Genomic DNA, 22308 nt, shown 5'->3' with positions numbered 1-22308 from the left:
CAATTTCTAAGATTTGGTTTGTCATATTATAAGTCTGCTCCATTAGGTGTCTGCAGTTTAATTGAACATGTAGGTGGTATTATAGTTTAAGGAGGGTTTAAGCATTGAATGTTAATCAAAAACATTGATAAGCAAAGGAAAAATGAAAGTGACTCCTTTCATGATTGTTGTATGCTCTGTAAGTTGGGTGTAAAGGTTTAAGGTGGAAAAAACGTACCTCGAGGGAATTAATTTTAATATACGAGATAATAATTAAAGCATGATTGGCCGGGGCGCAGAGCTGCAGGTCCGCTTTGTCTCCCCGGGGCGCCGCGCGGTGCAGTTGGGGCGGCGCGGCGCGGCGAGCGGGGCGCCCGGGGCGCGGGTGCGGGGTGTCGGGGCGCGCGCGCCTGTTGGCCGCTCGCCGATTCCTGCCGAGTGTAGAGAGGAGAGAGAGTGAACAGGGAGCGGGGCTTTTGTCTGTTGGTCTCTCTGGACTGAAAACAGGGAGAATAGAAGCCCAAGACTAAGATTCTCAAAATGGTTTATTACCCAGAACTCTTTGTCTGGGTCAGTCAAGAACCATTTCCAAACAAGGACATGGAGGGAAGGTTTCCTAAGGGAAGACTTCCTGTCCCAAAGGAAGTGAACGGCAAGAAGAACAATGAGACAAACGCTGCCTCCCTGACTCCACTGGGCAGCAGTGAAGTCCGCTCCCCAAGAATCAGTTACCTCTACTTTTTTTAGTCGTAACACCTCCATTTGTATTACATATGGTGTATCGGTATTGATGAGGTCATGGTATTATATATGGGATTTTTTTCTGTGTAAATCATCAAGTATAAGAAGAAACTATGTGACTCTGAGCCTTGCTTTAGAGAATTTACAGTGGACAAATAGGTATCATCAAACCAGTTTTTAATCATTCTGACTCAAGTGAAAATGCTCAGAATTTCACACCGTGAATCCACGTTTACAACCTTTACAGGTTGGTTCACGCCTGGTTCGCTACAACGTCTTCCACAACTCAAACTCCCACCGTGCTCACACAACTGGTACACTCCTGAGTCCCCCCTTTTTTTTTCATTTAGATGTAACAAACCTACTTTATGTTCATCAATTGTCTGTATATCTCTATATTTTATCCATGTACTCTTTTGATGTATAGAAGTAGTTTGAAACTCATTGTTTCCTTGTGGTAACTGACCGAGATGCTGCCACAGGATCTGAGACACTGATGAATGGTGCTATTCTGGACTTTCAACATGCTCCTTGGCGAGGTAACTCTGATGGAGTTATTTTTTATTTCCATGTTCTAAGAAGGTGTGTACTCTGTTTCCCTGAATGTTGTTCTCTAGACTGGATTGACTTGTTTTCCTTGTGTCTTCAGTGTGGCTTTCTTCCTCAGTGTTGTAGGTTGAGTGAATGCTACCAGAGTGTGAGAGACGATTGTCTCGTTGGCTGGCACCCACAGACATGCAGTCACGGTAGTGGGAGCAATCACAAAACTGTAATTTACTTACCAAATCTCTTCCTTTCCGTTGCCTCGCCTGCCTGACTTAGAGAAAGAAAAGCAATAATTTTACAGGCATTTTGAGGTGTCTCTTTGGGTTCTTTCTGTTTGAAAGGGTATTTGTGGAAAAAAAGAGCAAAACCTTTTTAAATAAATTCCCCCTGAAAAAAACCCAAAACACTGGCATCTGAGTAGGAATATGAAAATGACACCTTTTCCAAATATTAAATTGGAAAACAATGTCTACAAAATCATGATACTTTTTTAAAAGGCAGAGCATTCTTTTTTGGCAATTTTGATAAGCAAGGTGTAGATTTACATTTTTGTCCTTGCTCCCAACGAAATGGATAAACAAAAATAAATTACCATCTACTCATGGAATGTTGTTGTGTTAGCCAGTCTGAAAGCCCACCTTAATTTTTATATAACTGTCTTTTAGCTCTTCTGACAGGGCAGGCCTTGTTCTGAACTGTTTCGCTTCTGACTGTTAAACACTGATGACACATGCACTGCACTTCTTTGTTTTCTTCTTGCTCCCCCATTGGCCTGAGTTTCTTGTGCATCTACTCCTCTCCCTCCTTTGTTAGAATAGGTATATCAGCTGTGTAAATAGAGCAAGAAAACAGTATTCTGCATCTGTGGCATTTATGTAGAGTTGCAGTTGTATACTGCTGAAAATGCAGGCTTTTGTAACAGTATGATCTTTACTGATGCACTCATGACAAGTACCCAATGTATTTTAGCTATTTTAGTAGTATTTGTTCAATAAATATGCAAGCTGTAAGGTAAAAAAAAAAAAAAAAAATTAAAGCATGATTACATGGGAGTGTTGCTTCCCATGTACAAAAGCACTTCTTAGAAACTAAAGCACTAATACTTTCTGCAAGAACGATTGTCACTGATTTCTACTTTAGAACTATAGAGCTGTGCAAAATGAAACTAAAATCAGAAACTATGACACCAAACAATCCATGTATTCTTATGAAATTCAGAAGATGGCCGTGTCTCTGGTTACTAGGACTTCTAGAAATTGAGTGCCTTAAAATCCTAAAAATTTTACAGACCATTAATATATTAACATGAAAACTGATCTTCTGCTAATGTAGTATCTGTAATTACTATGAGAAACGTTCTATTTAATGATTTTCCATGTTTCTAAAAGTAAACTACACATAAGCAATTTTTAAACTTTCAGTAAAAGAAAAAATTGGTTTGATCACACTACCTCTATTCTGGCAAACATGAACCCCTTTAAGGAAAATCATTCAAGTCATATGAACCCATTGACTAATTTATGCATCATTTTAACTAATTTCTTCCATAGGATTTCTATGTTGAAAATGAAACAATCTTCGATTCTCAAACAGGAGATGGATTGTACGAGTGGCTTTCTATAGGAGAAAAAACTTACTAGAATAAATGTTTTATTAGCTTTAGCACATCTACTCAACATTCATAGAACTGCTAGGAATAAAAAGTGAAAAAACATGAAAATGAATGAAAAATGAGACTCAGAGAGATTAGCTGACGTGGTTCAAAAACAAAAGCCTCAGAGGAGGCCTGCATGCCATGTATGTACTGCTAAAGGGATGTGGTTCTAGAAACAAAAGGGGAGAGAATAAAATATATATTGGCAATGCTTAAACCAAAATGTATTAAGACAAAACAAACTTAAGGCACTAAAAACCAGGATAAAAGTACTGAAAATAAATCTAACGCTAAAACTTCTCACTGAACTCCAAAAGCAAATCTTTTGAACCACAGTATCATGTTAAAAACTAAGATTTTAAAGCTGTGCTACTATTAATAGCTGCAGTGTCTGTGTGTGTAGATACACAGATGATATACAGATGAACAGAGAGCTGCATAGAGACATAGATCGATAGAGATCGATAGATTGATAGATTTTAAAACATTTATTTTCCATTCACTACTTTGCAACAATTCTCCCAATTTGGTTTGAAAAGAGACAACAGTTGACTTTTGTTCGAAGTCCAAGTAAAGAGAGAGGCCATGTTTGGAGTGAGAATCCTTTAATAACTATATTTATTTCCAGAGAACAATAAATACAGAAATTGCAAGCAGTATATGTAACAGTAATATTTTCTTTAAATACAGAATCACCTACTTTTATACAACTTAACAGGCAAACATGTTATTTTGTTGTTGTTGTTGTTTGGAAATTAGCATTGGGAAAAGCTATATAACAGAGGAAATTCCAAGTAAAATCAAACAGTGTTCACTCTTAACTCTAAACACAGTGCTCCCACTACTGGTTCTGCATTGAGGCGGAGGGGAAGGCCAGAGGCAGGCTTAGCTTCGGGCGGCAGCGGTCTGGGGCTGCTCGGATTGGAGCTGCTTGCCAAGGTATTCCCTAAAAAAGTAAGAATGAAGTAAGGAGAATGAGAATTTCAATAGCAAAGAATCACTTCCAAAATTGAAACACATTATGCACTGTCATATATACTTACTTTAACATCCAAAAATAACTAAAAAGTCCTAGAAAAGTAAACTTTTCCAAATTTCAAAAGTACTTGTGCTATATGAATTCTACTTCATGTATCATACACAAACAAGTTATGACAAAGACAAACTAGTCATTCTCGTATTTTTATGAATAACTTGTAAAGTTATTACGATTACACAAACAGGTGATTACAAGGAAGTGTAATTACTTCCTGGGGAAAGACTACTTTCCTGTTCAGATAAAGGTCTTGTTTACTGCTACTGCCACTTCTGCAATCTAAGAAGTTCAAAATCACCTCAATTATGATTCTGAATGACCTCATAAACGAAAAACAAATGTCCTGCTATTAGAGAATATGTGTATCTTCACCCTGGGATGACACAAGAGTACATGAAAATAAATCACCAAAAGTAGCATTGGGAGTCCCCACACCATCAGGAGCTACTGGTCTGGGGCACTCACTCTGCACCAGCACAGTCTAAAGCCCACACAGAGACGGTCAGCCCAGAACCACAGAACAATCCCAGGAGCTGAGTAGCAGCACTCACTCCACAGATGGGGCAATGGGGCTCAGAGCAGTGGTCCCCAATCCTTTTAGAGCACTCTCATTCAGAAAATAAGCATGTGCCCACAGTATGTGCATACTTAGCTCTAAAGTACACACAGACACCACTGTGAATTCCAGGACAGAAAACAATCTTGTCCCTATTTTCTTTTGAGGCACTTGCCCAAACTTTTGTTTTAGAACCAATTAGGAAGAAGAAAAAGAGGCTTTTTAAGAAAAAACTATTTAAAAGTTTTCCTCTTATAAAAAAGCACGAGTTTTGGAATAGAGACATGGGTTTACATTCCAGCTCCATAACCTCCTGGGTATTCCCATGGGGGCTCTAGGAGGCACTGGGTATGGAGGCCCTGGCTGGGCTGCAAGCATCAGGTACACTGTCAATGCCATCTCTCTTGCCTATCGCCTATCAACTGTGTGAGCATCACCAAGAAACCACCTTTGGGGGCCACCGATGTACACAAGTAAATATGACTCCGCCTCTCTCCACAGTGGTCCAGAAGAGGGCAAGCATTTCACCTGAGCTGCTCTCCCCCTGCTACTGCCGCCTAGGCCAAAGCAGCAAAGATTTTAAGACAGAAAAGACAGAAGCACTGGGAATGAGGACGAGAAGGAAATGTCACGCAGTGGCGGAGCAGCAGGGAGGAGGAACTGGTGGCCCAGAGCATGTAAAGTGTCACGCACCACTCCCCCCAATCCAAAGGCTGTTCATTTTTTAATACCATGAGACTGAATGAAGCATCCCAGGACATGAAAATGGGTTATGATCTTTTCCATCCTTCAAGGAAAGTTCTTATAACTGACTTGTTAATTTTGGATGTCACATTAAAGTGTTTAATATTCTTGTGCTACCAGGAACTACGCTGACATAATTTAGACAATGGGATCTTATTTCCAACCAGAAGTTAAGTTCACGCAAAGGCTGAAAGGAAAGCCATCCTATCATCTTTGCTAGACAGGAAAAACAAGAGTTTACAGTCACTATCAATGCTGCTCCTCTGGGAATGCCTGCAACTTGGGAGCATTTGTGGTCACACAGATTTGTTTTCTTGGTGGTGGAGGTAATAATATTTATGGCAAATTTCCAGAACTTATAAATATATTTTTCCTACATATATGTGAGAAATCAAGCCTGAAGTTAGATATGCTTCATTTTAAGGAGGTCTTCAAATATTTCAATTTTAGACTCTTTAGTGTGGAGCCTTAGAAAACATTTTAAAAGTGTACTCAAAGACACTGTGCCACTCTCCAATGACAGTAAGACGTGGTTCTCTCCCTAAAGCACCGATGTCAAAGACCAACTTCTAAATGTAAGTTTCCAAAAATGACTAGTAAGAACGTATGGGAAGCCTCCAGGAGCTCAGGCAGGGAACTGGTAAATTATCACAAAGGGTCCTGTGCGTCTGGTCACAGACAGGCTCCCACCTGCTCCATCCCTTCCAGAGGCCTGAGGGTAGTTCATTCCCCATATCAGACTTCACTAATACTTAGCAGACAACAAGTGGTGAAGATAATTGATTTCTTCACAAAAGAAACACTCTTGAAGTGGGGCCAAAGTAGGACAGTAAAACCCAGCACAGGTGCGCTGTTCCAGCAGAGAACCTAAAGACACATGCAGCCACGGCTTCCACCCCACCATCTTCCATTCATTTTTTTCTTCCTGGTCAAAGATATAAATTACAGGTAACATCCTCTCCTACACAATTTTTTTTTTTTTTTTTTTGAGACAGGGTTTTGCTCCATTGCCCAGGCTGGAGTGCAGTGGTGCAGTCACAGCTCACTGCAGCCTTGACCTCCTGGGTTCAAGCCATCCTCCCACCCCAGCCTCTTGAGAAGCTGGAACTACAGGTGCTCACCACCATGCCTGGCTAATTTTTGTATTTTTTGTAGAGACAGGGTTTCGTCATGTTGTCCAGGCTGGACGCTAACTCCTGGGCTTTAGCGATATGCCTGCCTCAGCCCCTAAAGTGCTGGGGTTACAGGCATGAGCCACCATACCCGGCCAGGCTCACTCTCGTTTATTCGTACATACAAGGTAGCCCGGAGGCATCTACTTCTTCCTGACCTAAGTACATGACACATAGAAAAATCAGCACCTCCTTTCTTCTGCCTAGTTGACAGTTCATGTAATTTGGATTTGGGGGAAGAACAAGGACTCATATAGATGAAAAAGGGTCCAACTAAGAACCTGCACATCAGGGGCCCCAGGTGGAACTTTGTGAGCCTGGTTTGAGTATTGTAGGTCAAAATGCCAAAAGCCCAGCAAGAGAAGAGCCCAGACAGGATTCATGGAAAGAAGAATACAATTTCCTCCTCAAGCTTTCTTGAAATTGTTGTTTGTTATGGCATGTGGGGTGTTAGATGGCTTTCTAACATACCAGGAGGAACTGAACTGTGGCTCCACTGAAAAGGGTATTAAAAATACCTAACCTATACGAACTTTGGGGAAAATCCACTCCTTCGAACTTGGCTTTTATGTATTTTATTCTATTTTTATTTTTTTAGAGACTGAGTCTCACTTTATTGCCCAGGCTGGAGTGCAATGGTGTGATCTCAGCTCACTGCAACCTCCGCCTCCCAGGTTCAAGTGATTCTCCTGCCTTGGCCCCCCGAGTAGCTGGGATTACAGGCACGCACCACCATGCCCGGCTAATTTTTGTATTTTTAGTAGAGATGGGGTTCTGCCATGTTGGCCAGGCTGGTCTCGAACTCCTGACCTCGTGATCTGCCTGCCTTGGCCTCCCAAAGTGCTAGGATCACTGCATCTGGCCAGCTTATAAAATACTATAGCTTGCTCCCCTGAATGTCGAATGACATTATGTAGTCAATGAAAACATTCCCAAGACTGGGGGACACAAGCCTGCCTCTGAATCCTCTGTGCCAGGCACAGGGGGTCCTGGCATCGAGGGCCTGAAGCTGGGAACACAGGATGGCTGTTGCCATCTGGACCGCGTTCCGAGCCACCACGGAAGCTTTATCACAGGTATGCCCACACATTCTCCCCTCTCATTTTAGAGCACCCTGTGAGCTGGGTATTATTAATATCTTCTCGCTTTTACAAAAGAGGAAATAGGGCCTCAGAAAACTTCATTAACTTGCCCAAGAGCTAAGTGAGCAAAGCGCCTACTCAGGGCTCTGGTCCTATTCTATTCCAGGGCTGCCTGGCTTCCAGTAAGAGCTCAGAAAGGTGCAGAAGGCAGACACTTCCTTTTTCATAAATTAGAAAACAACAAGTGGGTGTGAAAAATTTCTTCAGGTTAAAATTACACTACTGTCAGGCAAAAGGAAAAACTAGTATACATTTTACCTCAGGGGATAATAATATATCTAGAACAAAGGATGCAAGGAGATCTTTTGTGAATTAATCTGGGTATTGAGTCATCCTCAATACATGAAGATCAATACAATAAAATTTCAACTTATAATTCAGTCAAAAGGTGCCTGACTTATACAAACAATCTATAGGAATGTGACATTAAATCTTTGCTTCTGCCACCTAAGATGCAAAATTTGTGAGGTGCAATATTTTTCTTCTCTTTAACTTCATCCACACCTGAAATCTCCTGAGATCTCAACATCTCTGAAACTGAAAAAAGGGCAGTCTGAAAACCTACTCCCCTTTTTAAAAACCCAAGTACATAAACGGCTCACAAAAGAGATCATACTGCTGCAAAAGAGTTTACATCTGATGAAGAAACACTGAAAAACTGACTTCCACTTCCCACAAGGCACAAGGTGCCTGAGGCTTGACAGGGGCATTCCGAAGGTGACTGACTATCTAGCTTCTATTCTGCTAGGAGCTAGGGCACCAGGAAGCACTTACTTAGCTATAGTAACTCTTCAAACAACAGGAAGACCATTACCCATTCTAATCAAATGTCTTAACCTTCACAGTGTATTTAGTTGCTTAAAGACTCAAACATTACAAATGTTTCTTTAAAACTATAATTGAAGACACTGACTATAATAGTGTTTCAACATGCTAACTTTACCTATATAACTTGACACATGGTAACTTCAGCTGTGTAACTTAGTGATAGGAAAAAAGTGATTTTCTACTGACAAATATATTAATCAATGAAAACTACTAAGTCTCTTTTATTTTCCTTTTTTGGCCTTGCCTGTCCACAAAGCCAAGTAGAAAACCCATTGTTAGCAGCATTTTTGTACTGTTTTCTCTAGTCTTCCTTTAGTGTGCAAATTTTTCATAACTAAAATCATAATGTTCTTGGAATTCTATAGCCTACTTCTTTCTGTGGGTTTGTCATAACGATCATTAAAACTACAACTGAGTCATAATTACGTTTCTTAATCTTTACCTATCCTGTTTTAGAAAACAAGCTGGTATAATATAAATCATTAACAAACTATTCTTTTCTAAATATATAAACACAATTTATCTTAGAAAATATAAACTTTATAGTTGTTTATAATACAGATTTATATTTGGTAAAGGGGAAAAATAAATCATCAATAATTTTACATAGCTCTGCTTTCTTTAATGCTAACTCACTATAGTTTAGTTATAAATTTAGCGATTCCTCTGGCTTTTATCATGATTTTGAACTCAAAGCAAACTTTGTTTTTATGAACTGAAAAAAAACAAATTTTGTTTTTCCTACATAACAACTGAACCATATAAAAAACCACAGTGCCCTCTCTCATGTGTATCTAATTTACAAAAAACATTTAAATTCCAAGAGTAAGTACTATATAGTCCAACTCTTTCTACAGTATTTTTATCTCAGCCTAGGAAAAACAGTATTTAACATCACAATATGTACCATTTTTTAGTGCCTGCTAGTTACTAAGCACTGCACTAGCTGCTTGACATACATTTTCTTATGTACTCTTCACAAGAATACCCATAAAGGTACAGATGAGCCCCATTTATAGATATGTAACTCGAGTTTAGCAATGATAACTGACATGTTGTAAGGTTAGGACAACTAGATTAGTGGGGAGTGTACTGGTACCAAGTCTAATTTCAAAATTCACAGTTTTAACGACTAATAGTACTACCTCATGGTACATTATTCTACCTCTCACTGGCTGGAGACATATTATTGTATAGCTGGGAGAATAAAAAAGATTAAGAACATCACAGTGCAAATCCTCAATTTATTTTCTCAAACATATTTTCATAATCACTAGACACTTCACCTTCTAACAGCATCTGAATTCAAAGACTAATAGATTAGCAGTCTCCCTAAAGAGGTGATCCATGAAACTAAAAAGGAAAAAAAAAGAGATCAGTGATTCTAAAAGTCTATTCTAGAGTCTATTTATAGGAGTTGTAGTCCTAAGAAACAAAAATGTACATTTTAAAAGAAATTGCATCAAAGAGTGTATTCTAAAAGCAATTTATGTAAAATTTGCAATAACAAAGTTATTTTTTCCTACAGGAATTCCACTAATCAAATCTTTTTCTTTTTAACAAGCTGTAAAATCTAAATGCCACTAAACAAAGTGTGCGTTTCTTTATCTCTGGCTATGCTCAAGAGTTGTCCTCTTCCCCTGCTACTACCAGCTCTGTCACAGATCGGCAGCATCTTCTGTGCTTCATGGCTTTTCCAACGTGTAGTTACCATGGGCAGGCAACGCACTGAGCCACTCAAAGCATTGGAGTTGGCAGCAAACACTCCTTTACCTTTTAAATGCTGGTTCCTGATCAGCAAGTAGTTATAATCAAAAGCAGCCTGCACAACACACGGCATGACCCTAGCCAACTGCACTACATACAGATCCAGTTACGCAACATGCAGTGTGGGAGAAATGCCTGTGCAGTTATGAAGACTTCTAATAAGAACATTTATTTTCTATTTATTACAAAGATAGCACGTAAGCAAAGTCCACATTTAAGACTTATTGCAGACCTCTTTTTCTTGAATTATACTTAGAAAGACTGAGAGCGTATGACAGTGGAGACGGTGTCCCATTTATCATCTTCCACTTTTCAGATCAGTCCCTGGTATAAACTAAGAGATCGATGATTGTTGAATAAACGGTAGTTGAAGAGTCCTACAGGAGAGTTAGACCTGGAAAAGGATGCATCTTTCTCCTAAAGGAAAATGTGCCGCAACAGCAGTAGAGACAAAGTCTTCAGCAGTTGAGACAAAGTCTTCAGCAGTTAAACCTACCAACTACTCCATAATCTAACTGCAGAATTGCTCAAACAAAATTTAAAGTTATTTTTAATTAGAATCTGTGTATAACACAAGAAAGCTCAACTAAATCCACAGTGAAGAAACAATATTTTAGAAGACTAGTTCAATGTTTTAATGATATGTAGTAGAAAGTGAATTAAATCAGCTTTATAATTATACTTGAAGAATCTCCTAGCCTACAAAATTATTCTTTAGAGAATCCATTTTCCCACAAGATATGCAAAAACTAAAACAAACCACAACACGTGGGCCAGATGTTTCTTCAATATGAATTATAATCACCTGAAATGAGTCTCAGAGCTATTTAAAAGAATAAAGCAGATTATACAACTTTGGCACACTACATAGAAGGTGACAGAGGTTTTTAATTTGTGTGTGTGATTTTGTTTGGTAACTAAGAATGTCAAGGATAAACCTGGGAAGTTGTTGGCCTCCTCCCTCTGATTTCTCCTCCACATCCAACTGGTATCCACGTCTCACAGATCCTCTCTCCTCCACATACTGAATCTCTCCCACCCTCCTCACCCCTGATCCCACCTCTCGCCACGGCTGGATTGGATCTGCAGCCTCCTTACTGGTCTTTTCCCTCTAGTCTTTTACAATCCAAAATCCAGTACCCTCCCCACAACCACTGTCTCTAAAATGGCCTTGCTAAAATGACACTGTTATTTTACCTCTCGGTGGTTTTCCACAGCCTTCAGGAAAGAACTCAGAACATCAAGGCAAAGATGGTTTATCGTGATGTGGCCACTATGCATGTCTCCAACTTTATTTTGGCTTCATAACAGACTCCAGCTGTCTGGTAATTCCCCTGCTGGGTGAGGATCTCCCTACCTGGATGTGTTTGCATGCACAGCTCTCCCCCACACTTCCTCCTTCTGTTCACAGTCCCCATCTCCTCTCTGCCCAGAACCCTCCTAGGCCTAAGCCTGCTCTCCACGTGGTCACGTGGCCGTGAGTCCTTCCCATGGGGTCACAACGCAGTATGCGCTTGCTGCCTCACCGTGGGATGAACCATCTAGCTCTAGCTTTACTCAAAACAGTAAACAGAAAAGTTAGCCTTGTTTAAATTTGTAAATCCAATATAAACTTTACAAGTAGGTGATGAATGGACCTACTATCACCATCCCCCTCTGTCAAAAACCAGTTTTTAAAATAAATTAAATTTCATTTAAATGCAATCTACAATTTACTATTTTCTAAGTAAGCTAACAAAAGTAGTATAACTACTTCAGTTGTTTTAATTTCTTAAACATTTCAAACATTAAAACAAAAATCCTGGGCAATGCCTATGCCATCCGAATTATCAAATATTAACTTTCAAAAACCTACAAACAAGGGATTACAAGACTTTTCTCAAACTCTGAAAGGAAGAAGGGCATTAAAAGGTCTGGAAACCCAAGCACAACCACAGCATTCTGAATTATCTGCCAGTGGGGTAGGTCATATGGCCCCCCAAAACCTGAGAATTAAAATCAAAGCAATTATTTATAATGTAGTACAGATGAGTATAGATTTATAACTCCTGGGGAAGAGATTGCTAATGTTCCCTAATATCCTTTTTCTCTCCTTCTTCCTCAATAACAGAACCCTTTCATCTTAGTAGGCCACATAGCCTATCAGAGGAAAGATTTCATTTCCCAGTTCCTTTGCAGCTACATATGGCCAGAAGACTGAGTAAGGGCCATACGATATAAGGTGGAAGTGTTGAGGGGCAACTTCCAGGAGCCTCCCCATGGCCTGGAACACCCCTCCCTCCTCCCCCCTCCTCCCCGCCCCACCCCGACAGCCAAGAGGACGAGGCCTCTCCCCAGGGACGGCAGTGCGCTGAGCTGAAGAAGCCTGGATCTCTGCGCATGTCTAGTTCTGGTCTGCCCAGCCCACCCCTGGATGTAAGATAAAAACAAATCTCTCTCTCATTTAAGTTATGGTATTTGGGGTTTCTGTTACATCATTAGATGAACCTATCCTTCCGATTACTGTTCTCTTGAACAAAAATAACTATCCTTGAGACATAACCTTGTCTGCAAGAAAAAAAAAAAAAAAGCACCTATACTAGATATACTTGCATTAAAGCCAGTGTATATGTGACTAGATCAGTCAACCTGGATTTAAAATATATTTAGGTAACAGCTTACCTACAAACTTAAATAAATCTAGACATATGACAATAGAACTAATATTTTTTTCCCAAATATTGGAATTCTGAAACTTTCTGCTATGGTTTGAGTATCTGTCCCCTTCAAACCTCATGTTGAAATTTAATCCCCAATGTGGGAGTATTGAGAGGAGGGGCCTTAAAGAGGTGACTGGGTCATGAGAGCTCTGCCCTCATGATCGGATTAATCCATTCATGAATTAATAGGTTAACGAGTTATCATGAGAGTGGGACTGTGGCTTTATTAGAAGAGGAAGAGAGACCTGAGCTAGCATGAGCGGGCACTCAGTCCCCTGGCCATGTGACGCCTGTGCCACCGTGGGACTCTACAGAGTCCTCACCAACAAGAAGGCCCTCAACAGATGCAGCCCCTCAACCTTGACTTCTCAAACTCCATAACTGTAAGAAATAAATTCCATTTCTTTAGACATTACCCAGTTTCAGGTATTCTATTACAAGCATCAGAAAATAGACAAAGACACTTTGCTCAGTGGTTTGTCTGTGGTTTGTCTGAGCATGCAGCAGTCTTGACTCAATTTCCACCTGACAGCTAATCTGTCATCTAGGATGCCCCATCTAATTCCCTTACACAAAGATGAGTGGAAAGGCAGATTGTGATACCAGGCCAGAACCAACAAAATAAAATTTAACAACATATGACAGAGAAAATCTTGAGTGCCCAAAAAGACAGTCAGCAAGGTTAAAATACATTAGGACCACGTAATACTATCATCTACCCCAACTGGGAGATTAGCACAATTTAAACAAAGAGAAGGAAGAAAGGAGAGGGAGACAGACAAAAACAGCTGGGAGAAAAATGCCAGAGTATGATGACTTGCTTGTATGTTCTCCTTTATAAAGAGCTCTAAGTTTCAAACTCCATGTTAATGATGTTCCTAAAAGCATAATATATGAACAATTTGGTCTGAAGGGCACTGACCATTGACAAGAAATCATTTAGTGGGAAAAAACTAGGCAAAATTTTTAATTAGCAAAATGTAAAATAAATCAAACTCTGTTTTAAACGTTTTAGACCACAACTTATACTCAAAACCATCCAGATTATTCCATTAAAAAACATTAATACAAGCCACTCTAATAGTTGCCTATTCTTTGAAAAAGTTGTTACTCTTTCTAGTGCTATGCCACAAATAAGAACACTTTCAACAACAGTAAACTGCTGTATAGACATCCCTTTACATCTACTTTTATATTTAATAATCAACCTTGATTATATACCCATACTTTATATTTGCTCTCATTTAACATGACATAATGGCAAAATAATTTCTAACAATTTTTTCCAAATTGGAAGCTTTTTTCCCTTAAAGCTTCAAATTAAAAATTTATTTCGGGAAACTAACTGGTCCTTAGCTGCCACATTATGAAAAGACTATTCTTATACAGTAACAATTTTTTTAAGTATATAATATTTTAAATCTAAGGTACTTAAAATTTTTGATTTTGACAGAGATTTCAACAAGGTTTCAACAAGATTAAAGTAAATCATGACTATCAAGTTCTGAATAGATACTATTCTACCCTGCTACCCAGAGGAACTTCAGAACATTATTTGAAGAACAGAGATTCAAACAACAAATGCATTCTATCACAGCCAAGTTAGTTCTGTATATTTGAAACCCTAAGGCATAAAAAAGAGAAGTATCTCTAAACAGGAGAACATCTACCCATCTACTGTAGAGATGTGTAAAGATTCAAAAGATAACATCCCTTGTTAGTGCCTCAATAATGCTAATTCTCTTCCCTCCATCATCTGAAATAGGACTGTCTCCCTCCGCTCCCTCCTGCTATCTGTGGCACACAAGATCATGGAGAAAGACCAGGGAATACTCTGACCATGTTTAAAGAATGGTTCTGCTTCGTCCCCACTATCTAGCCCCACTTCCACTCCCAAATCACAAGTTTGGACCATAACAAGTCAAATCTTTAGTTATGAGGAAAACACTTATTCGGCATGAATTGGACACCTCACCCCACCCCTGAATTAGCAATTCCTTTCAATAAACATGTATTTGCTAAGTTAGTTGAGCTGAGCTAGTCTGGACAGATGTTTTAGTCTCACTAGTAGAAGGAGTATCGGCAGGAAAGTTTTCCACGCTTTTAATGGTAGACAGTCCCACCGGGTTACTTTCCCTAAGTAACCATCCCATCCGGGCTCTTCAGGGCCTTGCCTCCATCAATTACCTGGCCCAGGTGGCCAATGGCCTTCTTGCTGCTGCACCCACTGCATACTTTTCAGTCCTTCCTTCCTCATCCTCTTGGCTTATTTTACACTGCCCACCACTACTCCATCCTTCCTGAAATATACTTGTTTTCCTTTCCTTCCCTAACAGCACATGTTCCTGGTTTTCACCTAATTTTCCAGCCAGTTCTCCTTAGAGTTAAGCAGTTAAGGTCTTAACTGCTACCACCCCACCCTCCCTGGGTAAAATCTACTCCTCTTCTGTCAGCCCATTCCATGTTTTGTCAGAGTCCATGGCAGCAGGTGGTTCTCAGTCTTTCTTGGATCACACAGCTCTTTGAGACTCCTGTGGAAAGCATGCGCTCTTACCCTATGGCATACAATTGCAGGGAGTTAATCCAAAACCTCCCCAGTGAAGAGCTCCTGTTCTACACACACTTTTTCAGGTAATCTCATCCCCTTCCACGACTTCCACTCTCACTCCACTGATTACTTTAAATATCTCGCTCTAGCTTACATCTTACTCCTGAACTCCAAACCTATATTTCCAGCTTTTGAATTTCTCCTTGGCTAGAACGCAGAAACATAAAATTCAATGTGTCTAAAAAATGAACTCCTCAGAGCCACCCCAATCCTGTTCCTCCATCTACATTCCTGTGTGAGTCAATGGAACACATCCAGCTGCAGTTCGGAAGCCAGACTGCCAATCTTGATGTGACTCATTTGCCACCAGCTCCATGCAATCATTAAGTCCTGTCACTTCCATATTTTTAATAACTAAAAAAACTGGTCTTCTTTCCTCTGTCCTTGCTATCACCATTATTACCTAGGGAACAACTGCCTCATCTCTAGAGTGATCTAAGAGTTCCCACCTGGTTTCCTTGCCTTTGAACTTGCCACGCAGCAGGCAGGGTGACGTCAAACACAAGCCTTCTCACGGTAGCCGCCTGTTCAGTCCTCTAATTGCTTCCATTATTCCGGGAAAATGTCCTCACTCCTTAATGTGACAAGGAAGGTTCCCCTACCTCAGCAGCCACATCTCTCCCAACTCACCCCTTCAGCCTCCATCCTCAGCCTTACAGGGGCCAAGAGCCACTCCGCATGGGTGGCTACTGAGCCCCAGGAAGGGGGCACATGCAGACTCAGCTGTGCTGAGTGTGAAACGCTTGTCAGATTTTTCAGACTCAGTGTGAAAAAAATGGAAAATATCTCATTAGAAAATTTGACACTGATTACTCGTTGAAATAATGTAGAAATATTGGGTGAAATAAAATATTATTAAAATTTACTTTTTTTAACTTTTCAAAATATGGCTACTTGAAATTTTTACATTTCTCCTGTGTTGCTCGCATTACAATTTCACTGGGCTGTGCTCCTCTAGGCAACAGAATTCCATGCAGATCCCCTGCTTTGTCCCTTCTGGCAACGCCATCCACTCGACGGCATTTGTTAGGTGCTACCTTGAGGTGGGCACCAAATGTGAGCTAACAGAAGGCCAGCAAAGCACAAAGCCCCGCCCTCCTCCTCCTCATCACATGGGTCAGCTCCTGCTTAAGGCCTCAGCACAGGCCACCTGCCTCCAGGAAGACAGTCCTGATTTCACCACAACCAAGATAAACACTTCACTCATCTTTCCCCAAGGGATGCAGAGCTCGGTCCTATCTAAGCATGCAACACACTGTGCTGTCATTTTCTGTACTTGTCGGTCCTCCCACTAACAGATTCTAGCTCCATGAGGGCAGAAACGTACATCACCATAGCCTAGAACAGGACCGGACACAAAACAAATGCTCAATAAACCTTTAATGAACAAACTAATAATTAATACAATTAGTCTTGTTGTTGCAGTTCCACTCTTGGCTGATGACTGACAGCTGGAGATTCGAGGGCAGAGGTTGAAAACCTTTGGGCCAGAGCAGCTGCCCTCCTCAAACCTCCCCACACCAAACATAAGAGACTAGCACCACATGTTTTTTTTGGCCAGCCCAGTTTTTGTTGTTTTTTTTTTAAGTTATACTTTTTGTCTTTAAAATTAGGATGACCAGACCAGAAAAAAGTGAAGTTGATATTTTGGAAGAGAGGAAGAAGAAAATATGAAACAGGTTCACTGGTTACCAACTTGGCTGAATTTGGAGAAACAGAACACCCACACACAAGAGGCTATATGAAGCAGATTTATTACTTACAGATAGGAAGTAAGGGACAACAGAAGCCTGGGATCCATGGCAAGCCAGTCCCCCAACGTGCAAGAAAGCAGCCCAGGGCAGATGAAGTCTCATCTGTGCATGCCTCACTTCCGAGGCAGCTGAAGGACCCCAGGAAGTAGCCCACCCTGAGTTTTACACCCTGGGGGCCACATGATGTGCTGGGCTAACGTGCTGAAGCTCACCCTGCTGTGGGGAGGAAGGGAGTGTGGAATGGAGCCCAGGCTATTCCAGGCTGTCCTTCCCTATCTGGGGATATTACATTCCCGGCATATCTACAGTTACTCTTGTAAACTACAAGTGAGAAAGGAGACAGAATTGGGTCTGTCCAAGGCCACCAGGAGAACTGCCCTGCAGACAGGGCAGAAAGTCCAGCCGCAGCTCTGTGGAAGTCCTTCAAAGTCCTCTGAGGAATGGGCCTCAGGTACTGTACTAGCCCAGATCATCCTCCCACTCTGGCTTCACTCAGCAGGTAAAGGAGAGACAACTGGCCAATGAACAGGCCAGGCAGGAAGCAAGGGAGCTTCCTGCACCCAGGAATTTGGAAGGGCATACCCAAACCATGTCAGCTGATGCGGAAAGCTGAGCTAGAACATCATGATGACACAGCTCAGCCTATGCCTCTAGAGCAATCATGACAGGGTCTTGGGCAGGAAAAGCAGTCTACAGAGAAGAAGTGAACAGCCTGGCTATGAATGTAGAAACCACGCGAGAATGGGAGGTGGAAAACACTACTGCCTGGCTCACTTCCCGCCAGCTTTCTGGTCTCCAGTTTCAGTGGACTGTGTGACTTCACTTAACTTAGATTCTGTGAGCCACCTGATATCCTTGTCACATGTCTCCTTATATTTAAGCTAACTTCGGTAGGTATTTGTTTCTTGTAAACAAACTGTTCTTGGAGAAGAACAAGAAAAACATGTCTAGACTTAGTTCAACTAAGATATTCTCACTAGCAGTATCAATTACATTCCTGTTTTGTTCTGATGGATCTTCTGGTGGCTAACTTGTTTCTATAATAGATCATTTACATTATTTCTTAAGGTATAGCTTCTTGAATTTATTAAAATATTGCAAAGTTTTTTTAGATTATCATTTAAGAATCAATTTTACCAAAACCATGAGTCTGAGTACGCACTATATATTGCATCAATGGACCTCAGTTACGTAAGAGAACATCCTACCTCTGAGGAGATCTGTGCGCACGTATTCAGGGCTGCAGGGTCATAATGTCTGCCACTTATTCTCAAGCAGCTCAGAAAGAGAGAGAAAGAGAACACATACAAATGCAGCATAATGTCAAAGCTGGTGACTACAGATGAAAGCAGCTTTTCAGTAGTTAAAATTCTTTCCAATTAAAAAACTCAAAAACAAAGACTCATGAGAACATTTTTTCTTTCCACTCTTCCCTTTTCCACCTCAACCAGGAGGACGAAAGCACCATACTGTGGGGAGGGGAGCAGTAGGGTGAAGGGCTCTGGCTCTTTCATGATTTTGTTGGGCTCTGGACTCACCGACATCCACAGTCCACGTGACATAAGAAAGATAAACCCCTTACTTATTAAAATAAAAATCCAAAAAGAAGTAAAATTAACATTCAGGTGACTGTAATCTTATTAAGCCTTCACGTGACTTCAAAGGATGCCTTCTGGTGTTAGTTCCGCTACTGCTAGAATCCCAGTTCCACTTCTGACAACACTGCTGTGACTCCCGACACGCAGCAGGCTCACAGGGTGCCTTTGCCTGAAGTCCTCCTGGTACCCCAGCCACATCTCCACCAACTCACTCCTTAACCCTTAACACCTCTAGCACTGCCTGATCCCCCCTGTTCCCAAGCTCCTGTGACACCTACATACACTTCTGTCACAGCTCTCACGATAAGGAAGGAGACCACCTCTCTTATTGTCTCATACCTCAGAAAAAGAAAGAGGAAGTAAAAGCTAAAGAAAGGCAAAAATGAGATCAATAGTCAGACAGCCTGGCACCACACCCCAGGCCTGGTCTGGTAGTTAAAAATCAACCCCTGACCTAACCACTGTATTAGCTATAGATTCCAGGCATTGTATAAGGAAGCATTGTGAAACTTTCTGTTCTGTTCTGTTCTGTCTTGATTGCTGATGCATGCAGCCCCAGCCACGTACCCCATGCTTGCTCAATTGATCATGACCCTTTCACATGGACCCCCTTAGAGCTGTAAGCCCTTAAAAGGGCAGGCATTTCTCTCTCAGGGAGCTCGGTTTTGGGATGCAAGTCTGCTGAAGCTCCTGGCCAAATAAAGCCACTTCCTTCTTTAACCTGGTGTCAGAGGGGTTTTGTCTGCAGCTCGTCCTGCTACATTTCTTGGTTCCCTGACTGGGAAGCGAGGTAATCAACAGATGGTAGAGGTAGCCCCTTAGGTGGCTTAGGCCTGCCCTCTGGAGCATCCCTGGGGGGGACTCCAGCCAGCTTGAGCGACGCAGATCCTGAGAGCGCTCCGGGGTAGGCATTTGTCCTGGTGGAACACCTCATCAGAGCGGTGCATGGCAGTCCCCCACGGAGGATCAATGCAGTGGCTGAACACTGCGAAGGAACTGACGCTTGGAGTTGGACATCTGGAATATGGTAAGACTGGTCTTAGGAACTTGCCCACTCCATCTGAGTGGAAGTGTGGCCTGATCACCCACAGTGTGCCTTTATTGGCACTTTGGTTTTGGTTTTGATTTTGACTTGGCTTGAATTGCTTGATGAACAGGCGTGCCTTTATCAACACTTTGGCTTTGGTTTTAATTTTGATTTAGTTTGAATTAGACAAGTGAGTGACCTTTTACCCTTTCCTTCTTGTAGTGTGAGTGTTGTTTTGTCTCAAAAAATAAAAATAAAAAATAAGTTAGACAGAAAGTAAGCCCACTCTGCTAGGAACTATGTTAAAAAATATACATATATAAAAAAATAAGAAAAAAGTCATCAAAACATCCAAAACTTACTCTATTAAAGTGCATGTTACAGAACCTTAAAAAAGGTTGTGCAGGGGATTACAGAGTTAAGCTAACCCCCCGCAGGTGAGAATTCTCTGTGAATGTAAATTAGAATTGCACTCTTTTGGTGTTGGATGGCCAACAGAAAGAACTACAGACAGGGAACAATTGGCCATGTATTTCAGGTGGTGACACGGGTCGGAGCCAGTGTACCCAGACCAAATTCCTTTAGAGTGACTCATAGTTAAACATAATATAGACAAAACCAGCATAGATCCAGCCCTGTTTAACAGCTTATTGCAAAAAAAAAAAAAAGTAACAGTAAGAGCAGCTTCGCCAGCAAACACAGAATTAAAAGAAGAAATCCCAGAAACAACAAGAGAAACCAGTTTTGCAGGAGCCGCCAGAGGTAACAGAAATTCTCCCTCCATATGTCCCAGCCTACCCCCGCTTTACCGAGGCCAGCAGCCCCCCAGGAACCAGGTTCAGGAGCTAACATGCCCCAGGTCTCACCTCAAAGGGGAGGATCAGAGCCTCGAGAGGCCAGGGAAGGAAGTCAAGATAGTCAAGCGGGCAGTCTCAAATCTGGCCGTGCTCGAGCTATGCAAATGCCCCTGACGGAGGAGCGATATACTGGGGTAGACAAGGAGGGGCATATGGTAGAAAGGTGTGCCTTTGTGTATCAACCCTTCACCTCTGCTGATCTCCTCAATTGAAAGAATACCCCAGCTTATACTAAAAAGCCTCAAGCCTTAATTAATTTGCTCTAAACTATTATCCAGACTCATAACCCTACTTAGGCTGACTGCCGCCAGCTGCTCATGTACTGAGGACAGCTGGTTCACCCGCCTGGACTTGAAGGACGCTTTCTTTAGCATCAGACTAGCTCCTGAGAGCCAGAAATTGTCTGCTTTCCAGTGGGAAGATCCGGGGTCAGGTGTCACCACTCAGTACACTTGGACCTGGCTTCCCCAAAGGTTCAAGAACTCCCCCACTATCTTCAAGGAGGCCCTGGCTCAAAACCTGCAAAAGTTTCCCGCCAGAGACCTAGGCTGTGTGTTGCTCCAGTGTGTCGACGACCTCCTGCTGGGACACCCCACAGCAGCTGGGTGTGCCAAAGGAACAGATGGCCTGCTCCGGCACCTGGAGGACTGTGGGTATAAGGTGTCCAAAAAGAAAGCTCAGATCTGCAGACAGCAGGTACACTACCTAGGATTTACTATCCGACAGGGGGAGCGCAGCCTAGGATCAGAAAGAAAGCAGGTCAGTTGCAACCTACCGGAGCCTAAGACCAGACAGCAGGTGAGAAAATTCTTAAGAGCTGCGGGGTTCTGCAGGTTATGGATCCCAAACTTGGCAGTACTGGCCAAACCTCTGTACCGAGTCACAAAGGGAGGCAACCACGAACTTTTTGAATAGGGGTCTCAACAGCAGCAAGCCTTCTGTGAGTTAAAAGAAAAACTCATGTCAGCCCCAGCCCTGGGTCTGCCTGACCTGACAAAGCCATTTACACTATATGCATCAGAGAGAGAAAAAATGGCAGTTGACGTTTTGACCCAGACTGTGGGACCCTGGCCGAGGCTGGTGGCCTACCTCTCTAAACAACTAGACGGGGTTTCTAAAGGTTGCCCCCCATGTTTGAGGGCCTTAACAGCAACTTCCCTGCTAGAACAAAAAGCAGATAAACTGACTCTTGGGCAAAACCTGAACATAAAAGCCCCCCAATGCTGTGGTGACTTTAATGAATACCAAAGGACATCATTGGCTAACGAATGCTAGACTAACCAAGTACCAAGGCTTGCTCTGTGAAAATCCCCACATAACCACTGAAGTTTGTAACGCCCTGAACCCCATCACCTCGCTCTCAGTATCAGAAAGCCCTGTCAAGCATAACTGTGTAGAGGTGCTAGACTCAGTTTACTCTAGCAGACCTGACCTCTGGGACCAGCCTTAGGCATCAGTGGACTGGGAGCTGTATGTGGACGGGAGCAGCTTCATCAACCCACAAGGAGAAGAATGTGCAGGATATTGAGTGGTAACCCTGGATACTGTCATTGAAGCCCAATCATTGCCCCAGGGTACTTCAGCCCAGAAAGATGAACTC

At 41.8% G+C, this 22308-nt stretch overlaps 2 protein-coding genes across 5 annotated transcripts in view; one reads left to right on the top strand and one right to left on the bottom strand.

Moving 5' to 3' along the window:
• The first annotated feature begins 407 nt into the window (after nucleotides 1-407).
• Nucleotides 408-862, top strand: LOC101138853 (neuronal regeneration-related protein-like). Its single transcript, XM_055348766.2, has one exon. The coding sequence runs from the start codon at nucleotides 520-522 to the stop codon at nucleotides 724-726; it is 207 nt and encodes a 68-aa protein (XP_055204741.1). The 5' UTR covers nucleotides 408-519; the 3' UTR covers nucleotides 727-862.
• Nucleotides 863-3508: 2646 nt separating this feature from the next.
• The window catches only part of ATP6V1H (ATPase H+ transporting V1 subunit H), a 134559-nt gene continuing 115759 nt past the window's right edge, over nucleotides 3509-22308 (bottom strand). For all 4 annotated transcript variants that reach the window (XR_002007114.3, XM_004047006.4, XM_004047007.4 and 1 more), the window contains one exon: nucleotides 3509-3866. Coding sequence is in view for 3 of the 4 variants with exons in the window: in XM_004047006.4 (XP_004047054.3) it covers nucleotides 3806-3866 (61 nt within the window). In the remaining variant the exon portion in view is untranslated. The remainder of the gene's footprint in view (nucleotides 3867-22308) is intronic.

Source organism: Gorilla gorilla, chromosome 7 (genome assembly GCF_029281585.2).
Source record: "Gorilla gorilla gorilla isolate KB3781 chromosome 7, NHGRI_mGorGor1-v2.1_pri, whole genome shotgun sequence".
Taxonomy (NCBI): domain Eukaryota; kingdom Metazoa; phylum Chordata; class Mammalia; order Primates; family Hominidae; genus Gorilla; species Gorilla gorilla.
Note: the sequence above shows the minus strand (reverse complement) of the source record. Positions and strands in the feature narration are given on the sequence as shown.